Here is an 18,724-nt window from a genome sequence, read left to right as displayed (position 1 = left end):
TATTTTTACTTTTTTTGTTTTAATTTTTGTGCTTTAAAGTTATACCTATTTTTTGGTACCTACACACAACCACCACTTTTCTTTATAAATATAAACACCTTTTGTAGCAATATATTTTAATTATAATATTGATTTAGACTTTATACAAGATTAGTTTCTAAATGAGTGCAATCTGTGTGATCTTTTATTTTGAAAGTTGCTAACTTCGGTTGAGGTGGAAGTGGCTTCCTTTGAGGATTAATTGTTTCATAAGCTCTGGGCGGTTTGCTTAAAATATCTTATATCAACATTAATTTATTTGGTTTTTAATTTAATATTTTATGAAATCCAAGTTTTAAACGAAGTTAGTTCAATCGGTCAGCTTTTATTTCGAAAGCGACGAATTTCCGTTTAGGCGGAAGTGTTTTGAAACGGAACTAGTCAAGAATTCAGTGTAATAGTACGTGTTTTAAGCGTTTTTACGCATTTTGTTTAAAACTAAGGACAGTTTGTGAATAAAGACAAGCTGTCTGTATTCGCCTTATACAAGATTATCACCAACCTTGTGAGGTTTTGTTTCTCGGTTCGGGATTAGCTGCTTAAACTGGACTTCATGGACTGGATTGGCTTCGGCTATGCTCTGTTTGTGTCAGCAGGAGGAGTCATAGGTTATGCTAAAGCAGGTATGCTTTTTAAAATGTGTATATTAACAGACAAACTCAGATTTTGTTGATAATCTGAACTTATTCAGATTATTATTTCTGAATAAGTTCAGAAATACGGCTGGCTTTTGAAATAGTTTAAACCTCATGTACTGTTACGGTCAGAAGGACAAGACTGGAGAAAATAAACTAGTTTAAACTTCAAGTTTAACGAGGAAGTCATCAAAACTCAACAAAATCTTGTATTCACTTTTAATCTGTAAAAGTGGCTATGATTAATAGTTCTACAGTCTTACAAGAACAGGAAAACGCCTACAGATACAAAATCCAAAGTTTTAAATTCACACTTAATGTCTTATTTCCCCTCCAAATGTCATATTTTTTGTAATATTTTGAAGTGGTCTTTGTCAACAGTTTTCAAGACTTTCTGAAAGTTTTTTTCATATGCAAGTTAAATATTTGTAGTGAACGCTGATTTTATTTACGAAGGGAGAAAAACTATTCCAGTCTTGGTACTGTGTGAAAAAGTAAAATTTTTGAGATTTGAAACTCAGAAATTTCTGTTTTTTCTAGAAAATGTATGAGATTAATCTAAAAATTTCCTTGCTTTTTCTAGAAAATTTTTGATTTATTTATTTATTTATTTTTCTGCAGAAACGTACTCCTTTTTTCCCTTTACAGCGACCCTAATACGCCATTGTAGGATCTTGTCAGTAGTCCCAAAACTGCTCCAAGAATGAACTGAGAATTCATCCTGGCAGAATAAAATATGTAAAACCTTTGCAGAGCATTCTGGATTATTATTTTAATCTAGAATACAAAGGAAGATTTGCAACAAAAATGTAACAAAATGAGTTTATATGTTTCTGCTTTCTCTTAATTTTAACGTGTGTAAATCTGATTCAGTGCTTGATCACTAGGGTGAGTAATAACTAGTTTTTTTAAAAAGAAAAATGACTTCTAGAAGGCATTTTACTGCACCATACTTTTTGCTTCTATTCAAGTCAATTCAGTTCAGTTTATATAGCGTCAGTTCTCAATACGTCAACCCAAATATGACAATTCATTTTATTTAAAACAGGGACAATCTACAGTATACATTAACCATAAGAGGAGAAATGCACTGTAGGCAGTTACAGCTCTAAGTGCTAATCTCCACTTGTAGTTCTTGACCCAGCTGATTCAATATTTTAAAAGAAAAAATACATAAAATTACCTGGATGCTGTTCAATATATATACATATACATATATGTATATATATAAACAACCACCCCTACAGGCAGCATCACCTCTCTGGTCTCCGGTATCGTTTTCGGCTTGGCGGCTGCAGTTGGAGTTTATCTGACGTCTCAGAATCCCAGGAATGTTTGGCTTTCATTGGGTGAGTTTTCTCTCTCTGTTCAGCAAAAGGTAATGCTGTGATGACAGCAGCTTTCATCTCCTCATCATGTTTGTCCGTACATGCAGGCACAGCGGGAACTTTGGCTGTAGTGATGGGACTGAGATTTGTAAACTCCTGGAAGTTCATGCCGGCTGGTTTGATGACTTTAGCGAGGTAACGTACTCTACTGAAGGACACAGACCAACGTTTGTCAAGATAATGTGAATATTTTAATGTGTGTTTTCAGCGTGCTGATGCTGACGAAGATCATCTTTGGAATGCTGAAGTTGAGGCAACACAAATCTTGAACTTGCCTTATTTTCTTTATGTGTACCATTTCTATTGTGCTAAGTAAATAAAAAACATTAATAATAATAACAGAAGAAAACCAAAGGAACAAAACTCTATGTAAATAAATGTGTAATGACTAGTCACCAGCTGGAGTTTTCATTTTATCATTTCAAAAATCTGCTGGTAATTTAATGTTTTGTCTCTCTAAATCCATCATTTTCACAAATCAGATTAAATGGTACGACTCAAGTAATGAGTTGCATTTTCAGCAACTATTTTCTACTCTTATCTGTTTCTACGACTGCTTTTGAATAAAAATATATTGAAACATTGCTTTATTTTAATACAATTTTTGTCTACCCACTTCCACTTGAAAGTTTGTTTGCTTTTTATTTGCTTGTAATATAGTTTGTGTTTCTAATGAATGTTAGATTAAGTTTTAAAAAGGCAACTTCTATTTAATTCTTTTTAATATTTTTTATTTTTTTAAGTGAAGAAAAAGATTATTCTCTGGGATATTTTGATATTTGTGGAAAAAAATGTAAAGACAAATAGATTACTGGTACTTTTAGTGTCATTCATTCCCAGAAATTTAATTTAATTATTTCTTGGAAAAAACTGCTAAACTTTCATTTGTTATTATTTATACTTAAAATAGTTAGATTATCATTTATAGTCAAAGTTAATGAGACTGGGTTAATATGGTCCATATTTTAGTCTAACTTGGCTTAGTACTTTTTGCATTATCTTAATTACATCTGTCATGGTTTTATTCAGCTCAGTTATAAGTATTTTGACTCAAATGCAGTTTACAAAATCTTATTAAATTAGCAATTCTCTGTACAAGTTCTCCATCTAGTGGTTTCCTGTGTCGCCTGCACGTGTTCCGTTATTTTAGGAAGTTTTATTTACTTTATAACCCGCTAAAAGACAAAGATTTGGTATATTTTGACTAAAAATTTCTTTAATTTAGTTTGTATTAACTAAACTCTAGTCATAGTTTGTATATTGCTTGTGTAGCTTTTCTTTAAATGCACTTTTAGGAGTATGTTTACTATGTTGTACTTTTATTGTGAAGTATCACAACTCTTACTTGAGTAAAATTTCTGGATTTTCTGAGTATCTTCACTGAATGAAGAACAAACATGTTTTAACTACAAAAAACTCACCAGAAACAGACACACACCTGCAGTTTTTGTTAAAGTTTCATAAGTTTTTATTGAAAGAAACTGATTTGAAAAGATTTGATTTTTTTTTCTTTGCCTGATTTTGTTATTTTTTTGTTACTGATATGAACTATTGTCATTTTCGTCCTTAAAATACCAAAATTTCAACTTAACTATTTTGGTCCTTCTGATAAAAATATTAAATGACTGATAATTTAAGCAGTTACTCGGTACTTGCGTAGAATTTTTACAAAATATTTTTATACTTTTACTTTAGTAATTTCTTGGGATGCTACTTTATACTTAAAAATATGTTGAAGTAATTCTACTTACTTGAGTACAATTCTTGGCCAATCTGGAATTTAAATCATAATTTACGCTTTAAGAGTTTTATCTGACCAAAATATTCGCTGGAATTTCTATAAAAGAGATAAATCTGGTGTTTTAGAGGAAATATTTACATTTTTCTGTCACTGGACAGGCATGAAATGTGAGGAAAGAAAATAATTTAGGGGCGTTCTGGAAACTGCCATACTGTAGTAACATGACGTACCTTCTTCTCTTGCATTACACCTAAAAGCTGCGCAGTCGGAATTTGGCCTGCGTGCGCACTCGGACAGCAGCGGCGTTCCTCCCAGGCTGCGCCCTCTCGGTTACTTACGGTAAGGTGGACCCGCAGTGTCCACTGAAGGATCAGGTGATCCACTATCTACGAAGCGAAGGCTGACTGGGGGAAAATGCAAGATGACATATAGCAAATGTCGGAGCATAATTCATTCACATTTTCGCCTCGGATTCGGATTTAGATCGCGCCGCTGGAGCTCCAATGTGACGATGGCTCGTTAGGTGCTTGGTGGCGCATCTGCGATTTTCTTTAATCCCCGCCCGATATTTTGATTTATGAAAAATCACATTCACAGACAAATATTGGTTTCAACATGGGGCTGTGCTACAGTTTGCGTCCCCGGCTCTTCGGGGACCTGAGCGGCTCTATCTCCAATGCTACCTCGGACTCGGACCAGCCTCCGGACGCCGCTGCCGCCGTGCCGAGCCGCGGCGGGGCGGCTCGCCAGGAGGACACCGGCGGATGCGGGGAGACTTCATCGCTACGCGGCGGCGAAGGCCTGGTTCGCTCCGGGGACCCGGCTAGGGAGCACCGCCGCGGGGACACCGGGACAGACGGGGTGCTTATACAAAACGGGGGCGGCGGAGGTGGAGGCGGCGGCGGCGGAGGAGGAGGCGGCAGCAGCGGCTGCAAGGGATCCGGAAAGGAGCGCAGCCGCCGCTTGCAGCTGCTTCCAAAAACAAGCACCCAAAAGCAGAAACATTGGGACAAACTGCTGGTGGAGGAGAAGGAGGCCGAGAAGGAGGCGAAGAAAGTCAGTAAAAACATTGACAGGGCGCTGAGGGAGCTCAAGCGGGAGTATAAACAGACGCATCGACTGCTGCTGCTCGGTAGGTTGTTCCCTCTCTGTTGTTGTTGGACTGGGAAGGTGTTTTATTAATAGAAACCAAAACGCGCCGGCCTGTCCACAAATTATGTCACAGCTCCGCTCCAGCGAGGCCTGTTGCCACATCTGATGGCCATCACTTGAGATCAGAACCACATTTCAGGACGACGTGGAGAGGTCCAAAATGCACTATAAAACTGAATTCCGGCGGACGTTAAATGTTAGTCTAAGCGGGATTGATGTACAAATGACAAATAACCAGTTAGATAAGAGAACAAACAGCAAAAAATGAGCTACATATTGAAATATGTACATTTAGGACTGTTTTTTAGTCAGTAACGTTTACTCCAACACACTATTTGGTGAAATATATAAGAAACGTATAAGAAAATATTGGTGAATTTAATTTGTGGCAATAATGACATTTTAAAAACATCCATTCATTTTGATTCAGTTTCATATAAATGGCAACAAGACCCTTGATAAACAAATCAAACTCATATCCAGCAATTTTATAACTGAATCAATCCAACATATTAATCGTTGCATAATGTCACCTTCCTAAAATATTGACCTAAATCATTTTTTTAAAACCTAAATCAGATTTTGGCAATTAAAGTAATAAAGAGGGTGATTTTTTTAAAATTTATTGCTAAAATCAATAAAAGATTACTTAGGCTGTTATTTTAGGAAGGTGGTGATATTAAAATTCAGGTCTATAGAATCCAATTTGAACTTATTTTTATTACAAATAAAACGTTTTCATATGAATTTGGGTCAGCAGACAACCGTAAGGCTGGTGTGTGTGTGTGTATGTGAGATGTGCTATGAATGAATGTGCATTTAGTCTGGCATAATATTAAAACTTAAAGTAAATAACTGTTTATTAGGCTTTTTTATCCACTTTGCCAATTATAACTTAATTTATTATAATTTTATTTTACATGTTAATGAGTATAAATGATTGAAATTTTAAAAATAAGCTTGAATTTCTGTGCGATTTAGTTCAGTTTTATAATATCTGTATTTCTCTCTCTGTTCTCAGTTGAATCTTGAATTAGGACAGAGTGTGATCTCTGATCAAACCAAAAAAACTTCCTTGAAAAAAGAGAGCTTTTTCCAGGCGAGTATGAATTAACATGCGGTTAGTCCAAAACAATTCAGAATTTCATACCTAAAAAAGAAACCAAAGTTTCAGAGGTTCAAACTAGTAAAGAGGTGAAATGGTCACTCTGACCTCTAAAATCCCTAATTATGTTTTCTTTATTATTAGTGAGTGAGAGACATTCGACTGGAAGGGAACATTTTGTTCTCAAAGTTGACATGTTATAAGCTGGAAAAAGATTAATTTGCGATCAAAAGTGGAGTAAGAAAGAAGCAGTGATAAACCAGTGACCGGGTTCTGGAAGAAGAAGGTGGGCTGGTCTGATGAATCACATCGTTTGGATGGACAGGTGTGTGTTGCTTATTTGGGAAGCACGCAGCACCAGGACGCGCTAAATGAAGACACATTTCACCTACCTGTCCGTTGTAGCAGACCATAATCGGCCTTTTATGTTGTATTTCATGATTACTTTAACGTCTTTTAGCTGGGTATTTTGCCCTTCCTCAAACCAAGATTGGTTAAAGAATTGATTGAGGAATCCCACAATGACTTTGAGTTGATTACCTTTCTTGAAAGCCACAGTTTTTGACTCTGAGGAAGTCATCTTGACTCTGGTTTAAACCTTGTTTGAATTTTAAAGTTTTATACTCTACCATGCTTTAACTAATTAAGCAACAGCGCTATCGCTAAGGTTAAACTTTCTAAAAAGCTGAGCTTTTTAACCTTGAGGTAGTCATTGCTGAAGAATAATACGTCACAGCCATTGTGAAGTTTTAAAAGGTTAGCTTCCAACTTAAGCTAGTTTTGTAGCAACGTTAAAGCTAATGTAATGACTTGATAGCCAACTTAGTCTCCAAGGCCTATTGCAGACATAGCTAACAATGGTAGCCTACTTCATATATGTTGCTGTCAAGGAAACATTTTACTTTCCACATCGTTGGAACTTATTTAAAAACATTGTTTTCACCTTAAGCTAGTTTAGTGACATCGCAAATGTCAGACTAGCTTGCTAGCTTAGCCTCTTAAGCCAGATGCAGATACAGCTAATGATGCTACATTGTATCTGTTGTTGTCAAGGAAATGGTTTGCATTTCACCTTATTAAAACTGACTTTAAAAGTTTGTTTCTACCTTAAACATGTTTAGTAACAGTATAAATGCTACTGTCAGACTAGCTTGCTAGCTTAGCCTCTTAAGCCAGATGCAGATACAGCTAACGATGCTACATTGTATTTGTTCTCAAGGAAATAGTTTACATTCCATCTTGTAAGAACTGATTCAAACAAGTTGTTTTCACCTTAAACTAGCTTAGTAACAGTCCTAAAGCTAATTTTAGATTTGCTAGCCATCTTAGAGGCTAAAACCTGATGCAGATGGCCTATAGCTAAAAATCATACATTGTATCTGTTATTGTAAAAAAAAAGGTTTACGTTCCACCTTGTAAGAACTAATTTAAAACAATTGTTTTCAAGTCATACTAGCTTAGAAACAGCACTAATGCTAATGTCAGATTAGCTAGCCAGCTTACCCTCTTAATTCTAATCCAGATGTAGGTAACTTTGGTACATCATATCTGTTATGAAAAAAACTGTTCATATTCCACATTGTTAGAACTGATTTAAAAAGATTGTTTTCATGTGAAACTAGCTTTGTAACAGCGCTAATGCTAGTGTCAGACTAGCTAGCCAGCTTAGCCTCTTAATTCAAATGCAGATGTAACTTTCGTACATCATATCTGTTGTTTATATTCCACATTGTTAGAACTAATTTAAAAAGACTGTTTTCATCTTAAGCTGACTTAGTAACAACACTATTGCTAATGTTTTAGTCGTTGTTAATGACTTGAACTAGTCAATCTTCTGTTGTCAAGGAAACTAACACATGCCACCTTGTAAGAACTGATTTTTAAAAGTTTTCATCTAGTTTAAACTGGTTTAGCAACAGCGCCAATGCTAACGTTAAACTTGTTAGCAAGATTATATGTCTTTATTGTGAATGACTTCATACTTCTGCTGGGTAGAAGGAGGTTAAGCATAGGATAAGAATATATTCTTCTAATAGTTATGATTTAACTCAACTGACATAATTTGAAATGCACCCAAATTAAATGTATTCAAATTGATGGATCCATTTAATTGTGAAACTCTAACAATTGATTTTTATCAGTGTGGTTGGAGAAGATATGCTGTTAGAAATGGAACAAATGCACAACCTCTGTAAATACAGAAACAGACCTCATAGCTGGAGGCCATGTTTACCTTAAAACCAGTATAGTAGTATTATATAAGGGCGTGACATCTGTTCTGGGAAAACTGGGAGAAAAAGAAACTGAAAAATATGGGAGCACATGTTCAAGTATAGATTTAGCTAAAATGTTTAACCCTAGTCTGTTTGTTTTGTCCGTCTTTACTATAAATAAATCCAGTTCATCACAGAAAGGAAACCTGTCATACTGTTATGGTGTATTGTAGGCCATGTGTCATGTATTACAGTACACAATGTTCTTTATAGACTCAACAGGCAGGAAGACTGAACTTTTTCTTCCTGCTGTGATGAAACAGTGCACACATAATCATTATGCTCTTTTGAAAATAAATTGTAATTGACTCAAATATAGGTATCATTCTTTAAAACCACATAATGCAACCAAAAATTAGCTTATTTTACTTGTAGTGTAGTCTGCGTTAGCTACAGAAATCCAAATAAATTTAGGACATTTTATGGAGCATAAACATAAATAGATAAAACATCTAGAAATAGTTAATGACATTATTAGCAATGCGCTATACTTTATGCAGGATCTCTAGCCTACGATATCTCACTCACTCAAGGATATTGTATCATTTCCCACCTTTTGCGGTTCAAGGTGGGAAATGTTAGAGAACAAACTGCATATTGTTGTTAAAATATACTGCAGAAGTTTGCCCTTAGGCTTCAGTAAAACTAAATACAAGTATTTGATCTTACTTTTAAAAGTTTAAAGTAATAATTTAAGATAAATTAGTCTAGACTAGAGCATTAGTGTTGGAGCAAAGCAAAGGTCAGTAGGCTCTTCATTGCTGCATCTGCTCTCATATTTGTTAAATTAGAGCAGAGACATTTGGCAGGTACCTGTACACTGCAAAAAAACACACAATTATACCAAGTAGTTTTCTAGTTTAAATGTCTTAGCACACTTGAATTAAAATAAACTAATTTAAAAGCAAGATATAGGAGCTTGTTTTTAGTAAATATTTCATTGATATTGATGAAAAAGTGCTAGTTCCATTAGCAGATTATTTCACTTATAACATGGGGAAATTGTCTTGTTATAAGTAGATCTATGTAACACTTTTTCATAAATATTAAGTAATTATTTACTTAAAACAAGCTTTTATCTTGCTGAAAAGTTACTTGTAAGTTAGTTTTGTCTTATTTCAAGTGCAAAATACATTAGCAACCAAAAATACTTGTTAAGTTGTTGGGTTTTGCAGTGTAGGAATGTATACCAAAGTTTAAAAAATGTTGAGTAATGTAGCAAAGCCCCCACTTATTGCTGCGCTTTGTCAGTCAGCTGGCTTAAAGAAGTGTAATTCACCATTGTTGTAATTTTAAAGTCAATTTCTGCCTCTCTGAGCAGCATGTCTGTTAAGCAGCCATTTTTTCTATATTTATGATTTAATGAAAGCAGTTCGATAATATTATGCAGTTTTAGCATAGCTGGGGTATTTTCACTCAAGGATATCGTATCAGAAGACAGTTTTACTAGCATATACATGTTAGAGATTAATTTATTAAGCCATAGTAACATGCAGGGCCAGATGTTACTGCCCCAAAAATAATCAACAGATTTCCAAATTCACTAGTTGAAAACCTTAAATCTTTCAGTCATAATTTAAAGGTAATGTAATTATAATTAAATTAACATTTCATGGATACAGTAATTATTTATCAGTAAGTCAGTGAGAATGTGGTGCACCCCACTGCTGCTCTTAAATTTCTAAATCTTTCTTACTATTTTAACTAACAGCCTAAACAAAGAAACAAGATTGTTTCTTTTAAATTTAGTAATAAAATAATTGTTTATATTCTTATAATTGTTTATATCCATGTTACATGACAAGTTTTATTATATAGGTGATGCAAAAAAATGTGATAAAATAGTTACTTCAGTGTACTTTAGTGTGTTTAACATTAGCGCAGTAAATCTATATTGTAGATTTTTGCCATATTTTTTAAATTTTATTTTAAATACATAAGCAGTTTTATTGAAGAATGTGTAGCGTTTTAAAGGGAAAATGTTCATCTTGCAACTTTCTTAGACTAATAGGGATTCTAGCTCTCCACCACTTCTTTAATTAGTGAAAAATTAGATTTTTTGCAGCATTCAGTATTTATTTTCTAAATATCAAAACTTTTGCAGTTATACACTACATCGTTTTTTACTATTCAATGGTTTCTCAGTGTTGTTTGTAGGTTTTGGATAGAGATGTTAAGATCGTATTTCTACAGTGTAACTGCTTTGGGAAACATTTTTTACAGATCTTTAAATAATTGTATAACCTTAAATAAATATTTTGAAACACTGTAAAGATGCAGTATGTAGCGTTTACAAAACTTTTTATTTTTACATATTTGTTGAAACTGTCACTATGTTGTGACATTATGCTATGAGACTGATAATCTGTGAAAAAGCTCCACTGCCTTCTCCCAGTGTTCCCAGAAGCAACCAATCAGAGCCAGGAGGCGGGTTTAGCAATGCCACAGCTAGCATAGCATGCTGTGAATGCTCAAGCCAGATAGCATGGCCACCATGACGGCGAACAAACAGTTTTTCTGTAACATAAATTATTTCTCTGCCATTATTACATTTAGGAGTGAGTACATGAGATTGATTGACAGCACTAAGACCAGCCTCTTGGCTCTGATTGGTTGTTTTTAGTCTGCATTTTTTCAGATGGCAACAGTAGCTCACGTGGAGGAGATCGATGTTTTCACAGATTATCTGTCTCATAATGTAACTTCAGTAACTTTTGGAAAAAAATTACTTTGTGGAGTATTTTTACTACGCTGTACTGTTTACTTTTACTTGAGTAACTTTATTATGAAGTATTGTTACTTTTACTTTAGTAAAATGTCTGGATTTTGAGGGAAAAACAAACATGTTTTAACCAAAAATTCACCAGACACAGAGACACACCTGCAGTTTTTGTTGAAGTTTTATAAGTTTTTTAATGAAAGAAACTGATTTGGAAAATTGTCTCTTTTGCCTAATTTCGTTATTTTGTAATTAGTTTAATTTTTAGCTATAAAATACCAAAATTTCCACATAATTTTATGTTTTGTTCTGTCTGATGATGTAATTTTTAAGCAGTAAATGATTGATATTTTGATCAGTTACTGAGCACTTGAGTAAACGTTTTTACCAAATACGTTTTGTACTCAAGTAATTTTTTGGATGGCTACTTTATACCTTTATTTGATTAAAAATAAGTTGAAGTAGTGGCTACTCTTATTTGAGCACATTTTTGGGCACCTCTGCTTATATTCTACGTTTATGACATACTGACAGTTTTAACAAATGTGTATGAAACAAATGTTTTAAAACAAAAGTAACATACTGCAGCTTTAAAGTAAAATCAGATCCTGTTTTGGCTGCGTTTGCTTCTCTCCAAGAAGTGCGGTGCCTCTTTCCTCCCTGCACTAAATGGCCACCAGTGTAATTTCCTGAATAAACAACTGTTGCTAATTGTGCACAGGAAGGAATGGTTTATCTTATTGAAGTCACACAGGGAGCTGTCATGCATTCTTTCATGAGCTGCTGCTGAAAGCTGCTGTCCCAGCAGCGTGCCGTCGTGTTGTTTTTGGCTGCCCTCCCTCTCCACCTCCGTGGGTGTCACGCTTACTTTGGTGCACGCGGCAGCCCGCGACATGAGCCACTTCTGGCTTTTCTCAGGAGGCCGTTGGGACTTTTATGCCCCTCAGGTCTTCAACGGGACTCTTGTTGCACGGCGGAGAACTGAGGTGGTTTGTGTTCCTCTGAAAGTAGACACCTTTCAAATCGTCTTACATTTCAAGGCGACATGTGGCTCCCCAATCCGGGTCGCTTTATCTCTTTGTGTTTGCTGCAGGTATTTAGATGAATTATCACTGCTATTGGGTAAACATTTTCTTGTTTTTTCTGGAATTGACTGTTAAATTGAAATATTTACTGAGATAAAATGTGATCTTAAGACATTCTAAAGAGTGTTGTTAAAGTAACTTTTATTAAAAATTTAAATTGTCACCATGTTGTGACAGTATGTTATGAGCAGAGTTGATTCATAACTACTTACATTTACTCAATTACCTTCACTTGAATAACATTTTAGAAAAAAAATTACCTTTAGGAGTATGTTTACTACACTGTACTTTTTACGTTTACTTGAGTATTTTTATTATGAAGTATTTCTACTCTTACTTGAGTTAAATTTCTGGATTTTCTATCCACTGAATGAAGAACAAACATATATTAATCAAAGATTTACCAGACACAGAAACACACACACACACACACACACACCTGCAGTTTGTGTAAAAGTTTTAAAGTTTTTTTTTCTGAAAGAAAATGATTTGGAAAAAATCTCTGTTGCATGATTTTGTTATTTTTTGTTACTTTTATAGAAATTATTATAAATTTTGTCCTTAAAATACCAAAAATATCCACTTAAATATCTGATTTTGTAATTTTTAAATATTAAATGATTTATGTTTTGATCAGTTATTCAATAGGTGAGTGAGTAGACTCTTCACCAAATACCTTTTTACTCTTACCGGAGTAATTTCTAGGATGGCTACTTTTTACTTTTATTTGAGTAAAAATATGTTGAAGTAGTGCTAATCTTACTTGAGTACAATTTTTTGATACTCTGCCCACCTCTGAATTCTCCTGGAGATATTAATATTATTCCTGTCTGAAGAAATGCACTGCTCCAAGCAAAAACAACAGGGCCAGGAGGATGGTCTTAGCACTGTCAATCAACCTCATGTTGTTGATACTAAATGTGCTAATGGCTTAGAAACAACTTACTGCTACAGGAAAACCGTTTATTCATTGTCATTGGTGTCTATGCCTGAGCATTCACTAAAGGTTGTGCTAGCAGCATAGCAGAAAACAAAGAGGTGAGGGTGATTGGCAGCGCTAAGGCCTGCCTCCTGGCTCTGATTGGTTATTTCTAGTTAACAGTGGGAGCAATGGGAGAAAGCAGAAGAGGTCAATGTTTTTTCACATATCTGTCTCATACCATTCTGTCATGACAACAGTTTCAACAAATATGCATAAATAATTTAAAAAAAAATAAAAATTACATACTGCAGCTTGAAGTAATTAAAAAAAAACTAAAATAGTTGCTATGACAGACTGTATATTGATTACGTTCTGCAATATTTGCTGTAAAATGCAATAATAAACTGGATAAAGTTAACCAGACTCAAAACCTTCTTATGTTTTGACTGCTAATCCGCTAAACTCATACATGTTATGTTGAGGTCAGAAATTTAAGCTCTGCTGTGGGTGTGCCATGTTTCTGCACACAGATGAAAAAAAATCTAACTTCACAAAACAAAATGACACAAAACTGATTAGACTGATTAGATATATCCCAGATAAACTTGTCAAAGTGCAGAGCTGATATTGTCTTTTTGTAAGGTTACAAACCTGTTCACTCTCATCCAACTATGACGAAGCAGTTTGTTCTTATTAAAATGAGCACAATTACAGTATTTAACATCTCAAGTAACATGGAGCTTAGTTCAGCTTACCAAGCTGCATTTTCCTTTGAATATTTCAGATAATAAAAAAACAAATCTGCAAATGGGCGGATTTTCCTTGAATAATGATATTCCACAAATAGGGAAATAAGTGAGAACTGAACTGCGAATAAACGGGAATCCACCGTACTCACGTAAACTTCTACTATTTGAAAAATACTTAAAAAGAGATGTAGCATTTATTTGTGGTGCGATTATCCTTCTGCTACAATAAATCAATGACAGCATGTATCAGGATAGACATAATCAATGTCAGTTATTAATACGTCTGATAGAATATTCAATATTCGACATTATTCACTGAAATACGATCCAGAACCACGCAGCAATCTGGGAGGGGAAAGACCTTAGCTACTCAACTTCACAGTCAGCTTAGCAAGGTTGGTGGCATTAACTTTCTAACTCACTCTTTGTTACCTAGCAACTCTCTCACTCTTTGGTTACCTAGCAACAACTTGTTGAGTAACAGCAACAGTAAACTTTAAGGTTTCCCCACTATGCCTCACAACTGCTTAAAAATAAAAAAAACTGCGTGGAGTGAAAACTTAGGATAAAACAAGATAGGTCATGACACTGTTTTGGGAGTATTCCAGATACTTAAAACATAAAACTTATAAATAATTATCAATATTGACAATTATTGATATCAACTGATGAAATAGTTATAGTGTGATAAGTTTTTCAGCCATATTGTCCAGCCCTTCCAACTGCCCTAAAAGATTAATATGTTTTTTTTAAATTTCTTGATAACTCTTTACCAGGAATGCCAACCCCCCCCATCTAATTCAAATTAAATGGGTTTCAAAACACCTAGTTAAAGATTCAAAGTCATGTTTGTGTTTAAAGACCCATTACAGTTTAATAATTTCTTTAAACTTTTAATAAACAATAAAATCTTTTTTTTAAATGTTCAAATACTAAAAAACCAACAGGGATTTCTGCATTAGCGTTAGCACTAGCATAGGACGTGTGGCATAGCAGCTTAGCTAAACAGATCTACTTTATGCTCAAAAAGTAAAACAGTCGCAGATAACATTTTATGTCTTTTATAGGAGAAGAGCTTAACAAAACATTCATTTGCTCTGTAATGTTGGAGGAAATGAATGACACCACTAGAGCCTGTAGTTTTGTTCAAGCTAGCACTTTAGCACTACTATGAGGCCTCTGAAAATGAAGCAAAAACTCATGGAGTTTTTTTCATGTGAATTGATTTTTTACTGTTAGGTGGCAAATATGGAAATAGTGAAGTTAGTGGATGTATAATTTACTGTCATAATTGACTATTATTACTATTAGTATTACTACTACTATTATTCCCCCTGCAGTGACAAATTACACAGGCTTCAAAACACTAACTTTAAAGCTCCAAACCCCACAGTATCATGAGTTCTTATGAAATTTCAGTCATAATTTCAAAATTTTGACAAAATAGATAATTTATATTAAAATTATCCTCCTGACCCCACTAGGGACAACGGTGTTAGAAAATGGATGGATGGATGGAAATGTTATGATCTGAAAGGAACAAATGTCATATTCCATAAGTTAACTGGCCAAAATGGGGAGCAGAACCACAGTCGATGAAAATATGGCATAACATTATACAGCCGACCACAAGTGTTCATGAAAACACAAAAAATACAAAGCTATAGAAAACAAAATATGTTCAAATACATAGAAATTACATTGTTTATTCAAAGTTATGAAATTGTTAGAAAGGATTACTTAGAGCCCGAAAGACCCAAAGAACAATAGAAATTATAGGGCTTAAACTGATTAATTAACAAACTAAGATACACTAAGAGGCCACTTTATTAGGTAAACCTGTTCCATTGTTGACAATTTACAGATTGAGTGAAATAGAAAAGGGAATTAAGTAACGAACTCAGTATTGTTGTTAGTGCTGAGATTTTCATACACAACTATGTCTCAGATTTTCAGAGAATGGTCCCAGAAAAACCAAAATATCCTGTGAATGACGTCTTTAATACACATTTTACTGCCAAAGTTTCAGAGTTATTTCTAAACCATATCCGGTGTGTTTTAAATTTGAATATTTTCCTCCACACCTGTACTTCTATCACATTCATCAACGTCTCCTGTGAGACGAGCTTTTCGAACGAGAACATTTGAGGCATTCAACGAAGCTTCTGTGATTGGATAATTTATTAACTTATCGCTTTGAGTCTTTGGCGGTTGCAATGAATGTTTCAACTTCTTTCCACAAGTTAAAAGTCAAACTAAGCTAAATATCAGTCAATGATTTACAGAGCTGAAATAATTATCTGCTTCATTTTATAACTGCTTATATAAGAGTTCAACAGGATGGTTCTTAACAGTATAATTGCTTCGGTTTTACAATCTTACTGGCAAAGTCAGGGTAGTTAAGATTCCTCTGGAATTCAAAGTCTAACTTTGAGTTTCAGATTGGATAAACCTGAAACTGTTGTATAATTGTAGTAAAATCAAAATAGATCAGAGATTTAGGATGTGGACTTCTATGAATACAATTAAAAGTCACATTACAAAGTCACCAAATCTTTGTTTCTTCACTGTCTGCCGTTACATCAGACCAAGCCTTTAAGGTAGCTAAAATAATATTTCTGTTTGATAAATGTCAGAATAATGATAGAGGGAGATCATAAGCTATTTCTTTAGGATTTTGTAGAGTTTAATTTTCAAATGAAACTTTAAACTTCAACAGATTGCTGGAATATTGGATTATAAATCATACATTTTCTGTGGAAGTTGCGATGGCAACCCCAAAATGTTGACTTTGTAGGTAATGTGATGAAAATCTTAGGGTTATTTTTGTGCCTAAGCTTCAACTTACTGGCTGATGTCTTCAGATGTTGCTTAAACATTAAATAATTTATGATGTCATATGGTTTCTTTTATGTATCAAACTATTTAGCAGAAAAACAACCTCAGATGATGATGCTGCCACCATCGTACTTTGCAATTGAGATGGTGTTTTTGAGGCTTGTTTCAAGTTTAATTTAAATTTTAGATTCATCAGAAGAAAGTGTTTGTTTCTGAGTATATAGTCAAACTGTTGTCGCTTTCTCTGCTGCTTTTTTTAGAAATGGTCTCTTCGTTGCTGAGCGGCCTGTCGGCTCATTTCCCAGCGTTTACAAGGTCTTCTGCTTTTTATCTGTGGTTGATATTCTCAAAGAATCTGTCTCCTTCCTGTGTAGCTTACTGGCTGACAATATGGCTAAAAAAAACGTATCGTGAGAAAAGCATTTTATATCAGTTGATATTGATCATTATTGATCAGTTTTTGGTTTTAAATATCTGAAATACTGTCAAACTGGTGGCACAGTGGCCAAACCTTAAACTGCTGCTGCCTAAGTTAGTCAACAGGTTGTTGCTAGGTAACCACAAGTTGTGCAACAAGTTGTTGCTAGGTAACCAAAGAGTGAGAGAGTAAGCTGAATCCACCAAACTTCGCTTAGCTTTGCGGTTCTGGATCGAAGTTGAGAGAATATTCTTTAGATTGAATTTTCTATCAACATATTATCTGTTGATATTGATCATATATCTATCAATATATATATATTGTTACTGATTTATTGTTCAGCATAAATAAACATTCATAGGATGGACATTTTGCCCAATGATTAATCAGACTTATAGAGGTTCTCAGTTATTTTTCTGACATCTTGGCTGATTTATTTTTACTTTTTCTCGTCAAACATGGAAGACCTTCCACAAGTGTTCCTCTATTTAATTAAAATAATGTGAATTTACCTATCAGAAGCCCACAAAATCTGTAAACTTTTGAATTTGAAGGAAATAACAAGCAACTAAAAAAATTTGTCATTATTCTGGCATTTAGCAAACAGAAATAATTTTGGTGATCCTAAATGTCCTAAAACGGAAAGGTTTGGTGTGATTTGTTGAGGAAACTTATTTGTGTCTTTCTATGCAGTGTACAGAAATGTTCCAACTTTGAAGATTTATAGCAGCATCTACCCTGGAACAGAAATTGAGGTGCTTATCTATGGGATAAAAATTAAATTTCAGATTTTTTTTCATACTAGATTGTTTTTTTTCCCCCATTCTTTTCTAAAAAGGAAACTAGACATGTGTTAAAAATTGGTTTTATTTCAATCATTCCTTCTGCGAGTTATACGGCAGAGTTTTAGGATCATTTTACAACAATCTTTGTTTAATTTTGAGGATATAGTCATAATATTAGCTAAGTTGTACCAGAAGAACATCTTAAAATAACGAGAAAAAAGATGATTAATGAGAAAAAAAGCTTGGATAGATAATTTGTTGGAGTTGTTCTAAAGATACTACTTAATTCTCCTAATATTATGATTGTATTCTCGAAATTAAAAGTAAAAACACTTAACTTGATCCTTATATTCCTTCGTAGAGTTGATCTAAACTGAAAGTCCGAATAAATAGAAGCTAAAAAGCACACTTATCAAACAAAATGGCGGCATTGGCCCACTGACATCACTCAACTAAGGAAAACCAAGGGGAAAAAAATCCAGATTTTCAAAAAATTAAATCTTCAAAACCTCAAAATTTGATAAAAACAATAATATTGATTTATCGCCTTGTATATGCATTCCTAGAGAAGTGACTTCTGCTGTTTTAGATGGTTTCTGTGCTTTTGACAGATAATATCTGATGCAGCGTTCCTAGATTTCATCAACTCTTATCTTTCATAAATCAGTTTTATCACCACCGTTGCATTGTCACACTGGCTGCTTGTTGGACTGGAATTACTGAAAACACACTGCGGACGAGTTGGAAAATGTCCGCCATGCAGCTTTTGTGTGGTTTGTTTGCTGTTTTCGAGCCGCTGTCCCGGGCGGGAAGCCGCGTTTTTGGAAAAATCTTCCTCATGTACAGAAACGCGCAGCAGAGGCCTTTGGAGCCAA

General features: G+C 34.4%; 2 protein-coding genes across 2 annotated transcripts in view; both read left to right on the top strand.

The window, feature by feature from the left end:
• The first annotated feature begins 79 nt into the window (after window positions 1-79).
• On the top strand, window positions 80-2,364 carry LOC114146108 (transmembrane protein 14C-like). The gene is made up of 4 exons (XM_028019888.1): window positions 80-662; window positions 1,922-2,023; window positions 2,110-2,197; window positions 2,271-2,364. The coding sequence occupies exons 1-4, from the start codon at window positions 593-595 to the stop codon at window positions 2,329-2,331; spliced, it is 321 nt and encodes a 106-aa protein (XP_027875689.1). The 5' UTR covers window positions 80-592; the 3' UTR covers window positions 2,332-2,364.
• Window positions 2,365-4,158: 1,794 nt separating this feature from the next.
• The window catches only part of LOC114146105 (guanine nucleotide binding protein (G protein), alpha activating activity polypeptide, olfactory type), an 80,450-nt gene continuing 65,884 nt past the window's right edge, over window positions 4,159-18,724 (top strand). Inside the window, exon 1 of the mRNA XM_028019882.1 lies at window positions 4,159-4,935. Coding sequence (XP_027875683.1) covers window positions 4,419-4,935 — 517 coding nt within the window. The 5' untranslated portion in view covers window positions 4,159-4,418. The remainder of the gene's footprint in view (window positions 4,936-18,724) is intronic.

Source organism: Xiphophorus couchianus, chromosome 6, assembly GCF_001444195.1.
Source record: "Xiphophorus couchianus chromosome 6, X_couchianus-1.0, whole genome shotgun sequence".
Lineage (NCBI taxonomy): Eukaryota > Metazoa > Chordata > Actinopteri > Cyprinodontiformes > Poeciliidae > Xiphophorus > Xiphophorus couchianus.
This window is presented reverse-complemented; position numbering and strand designations above follow the sequence as displayed.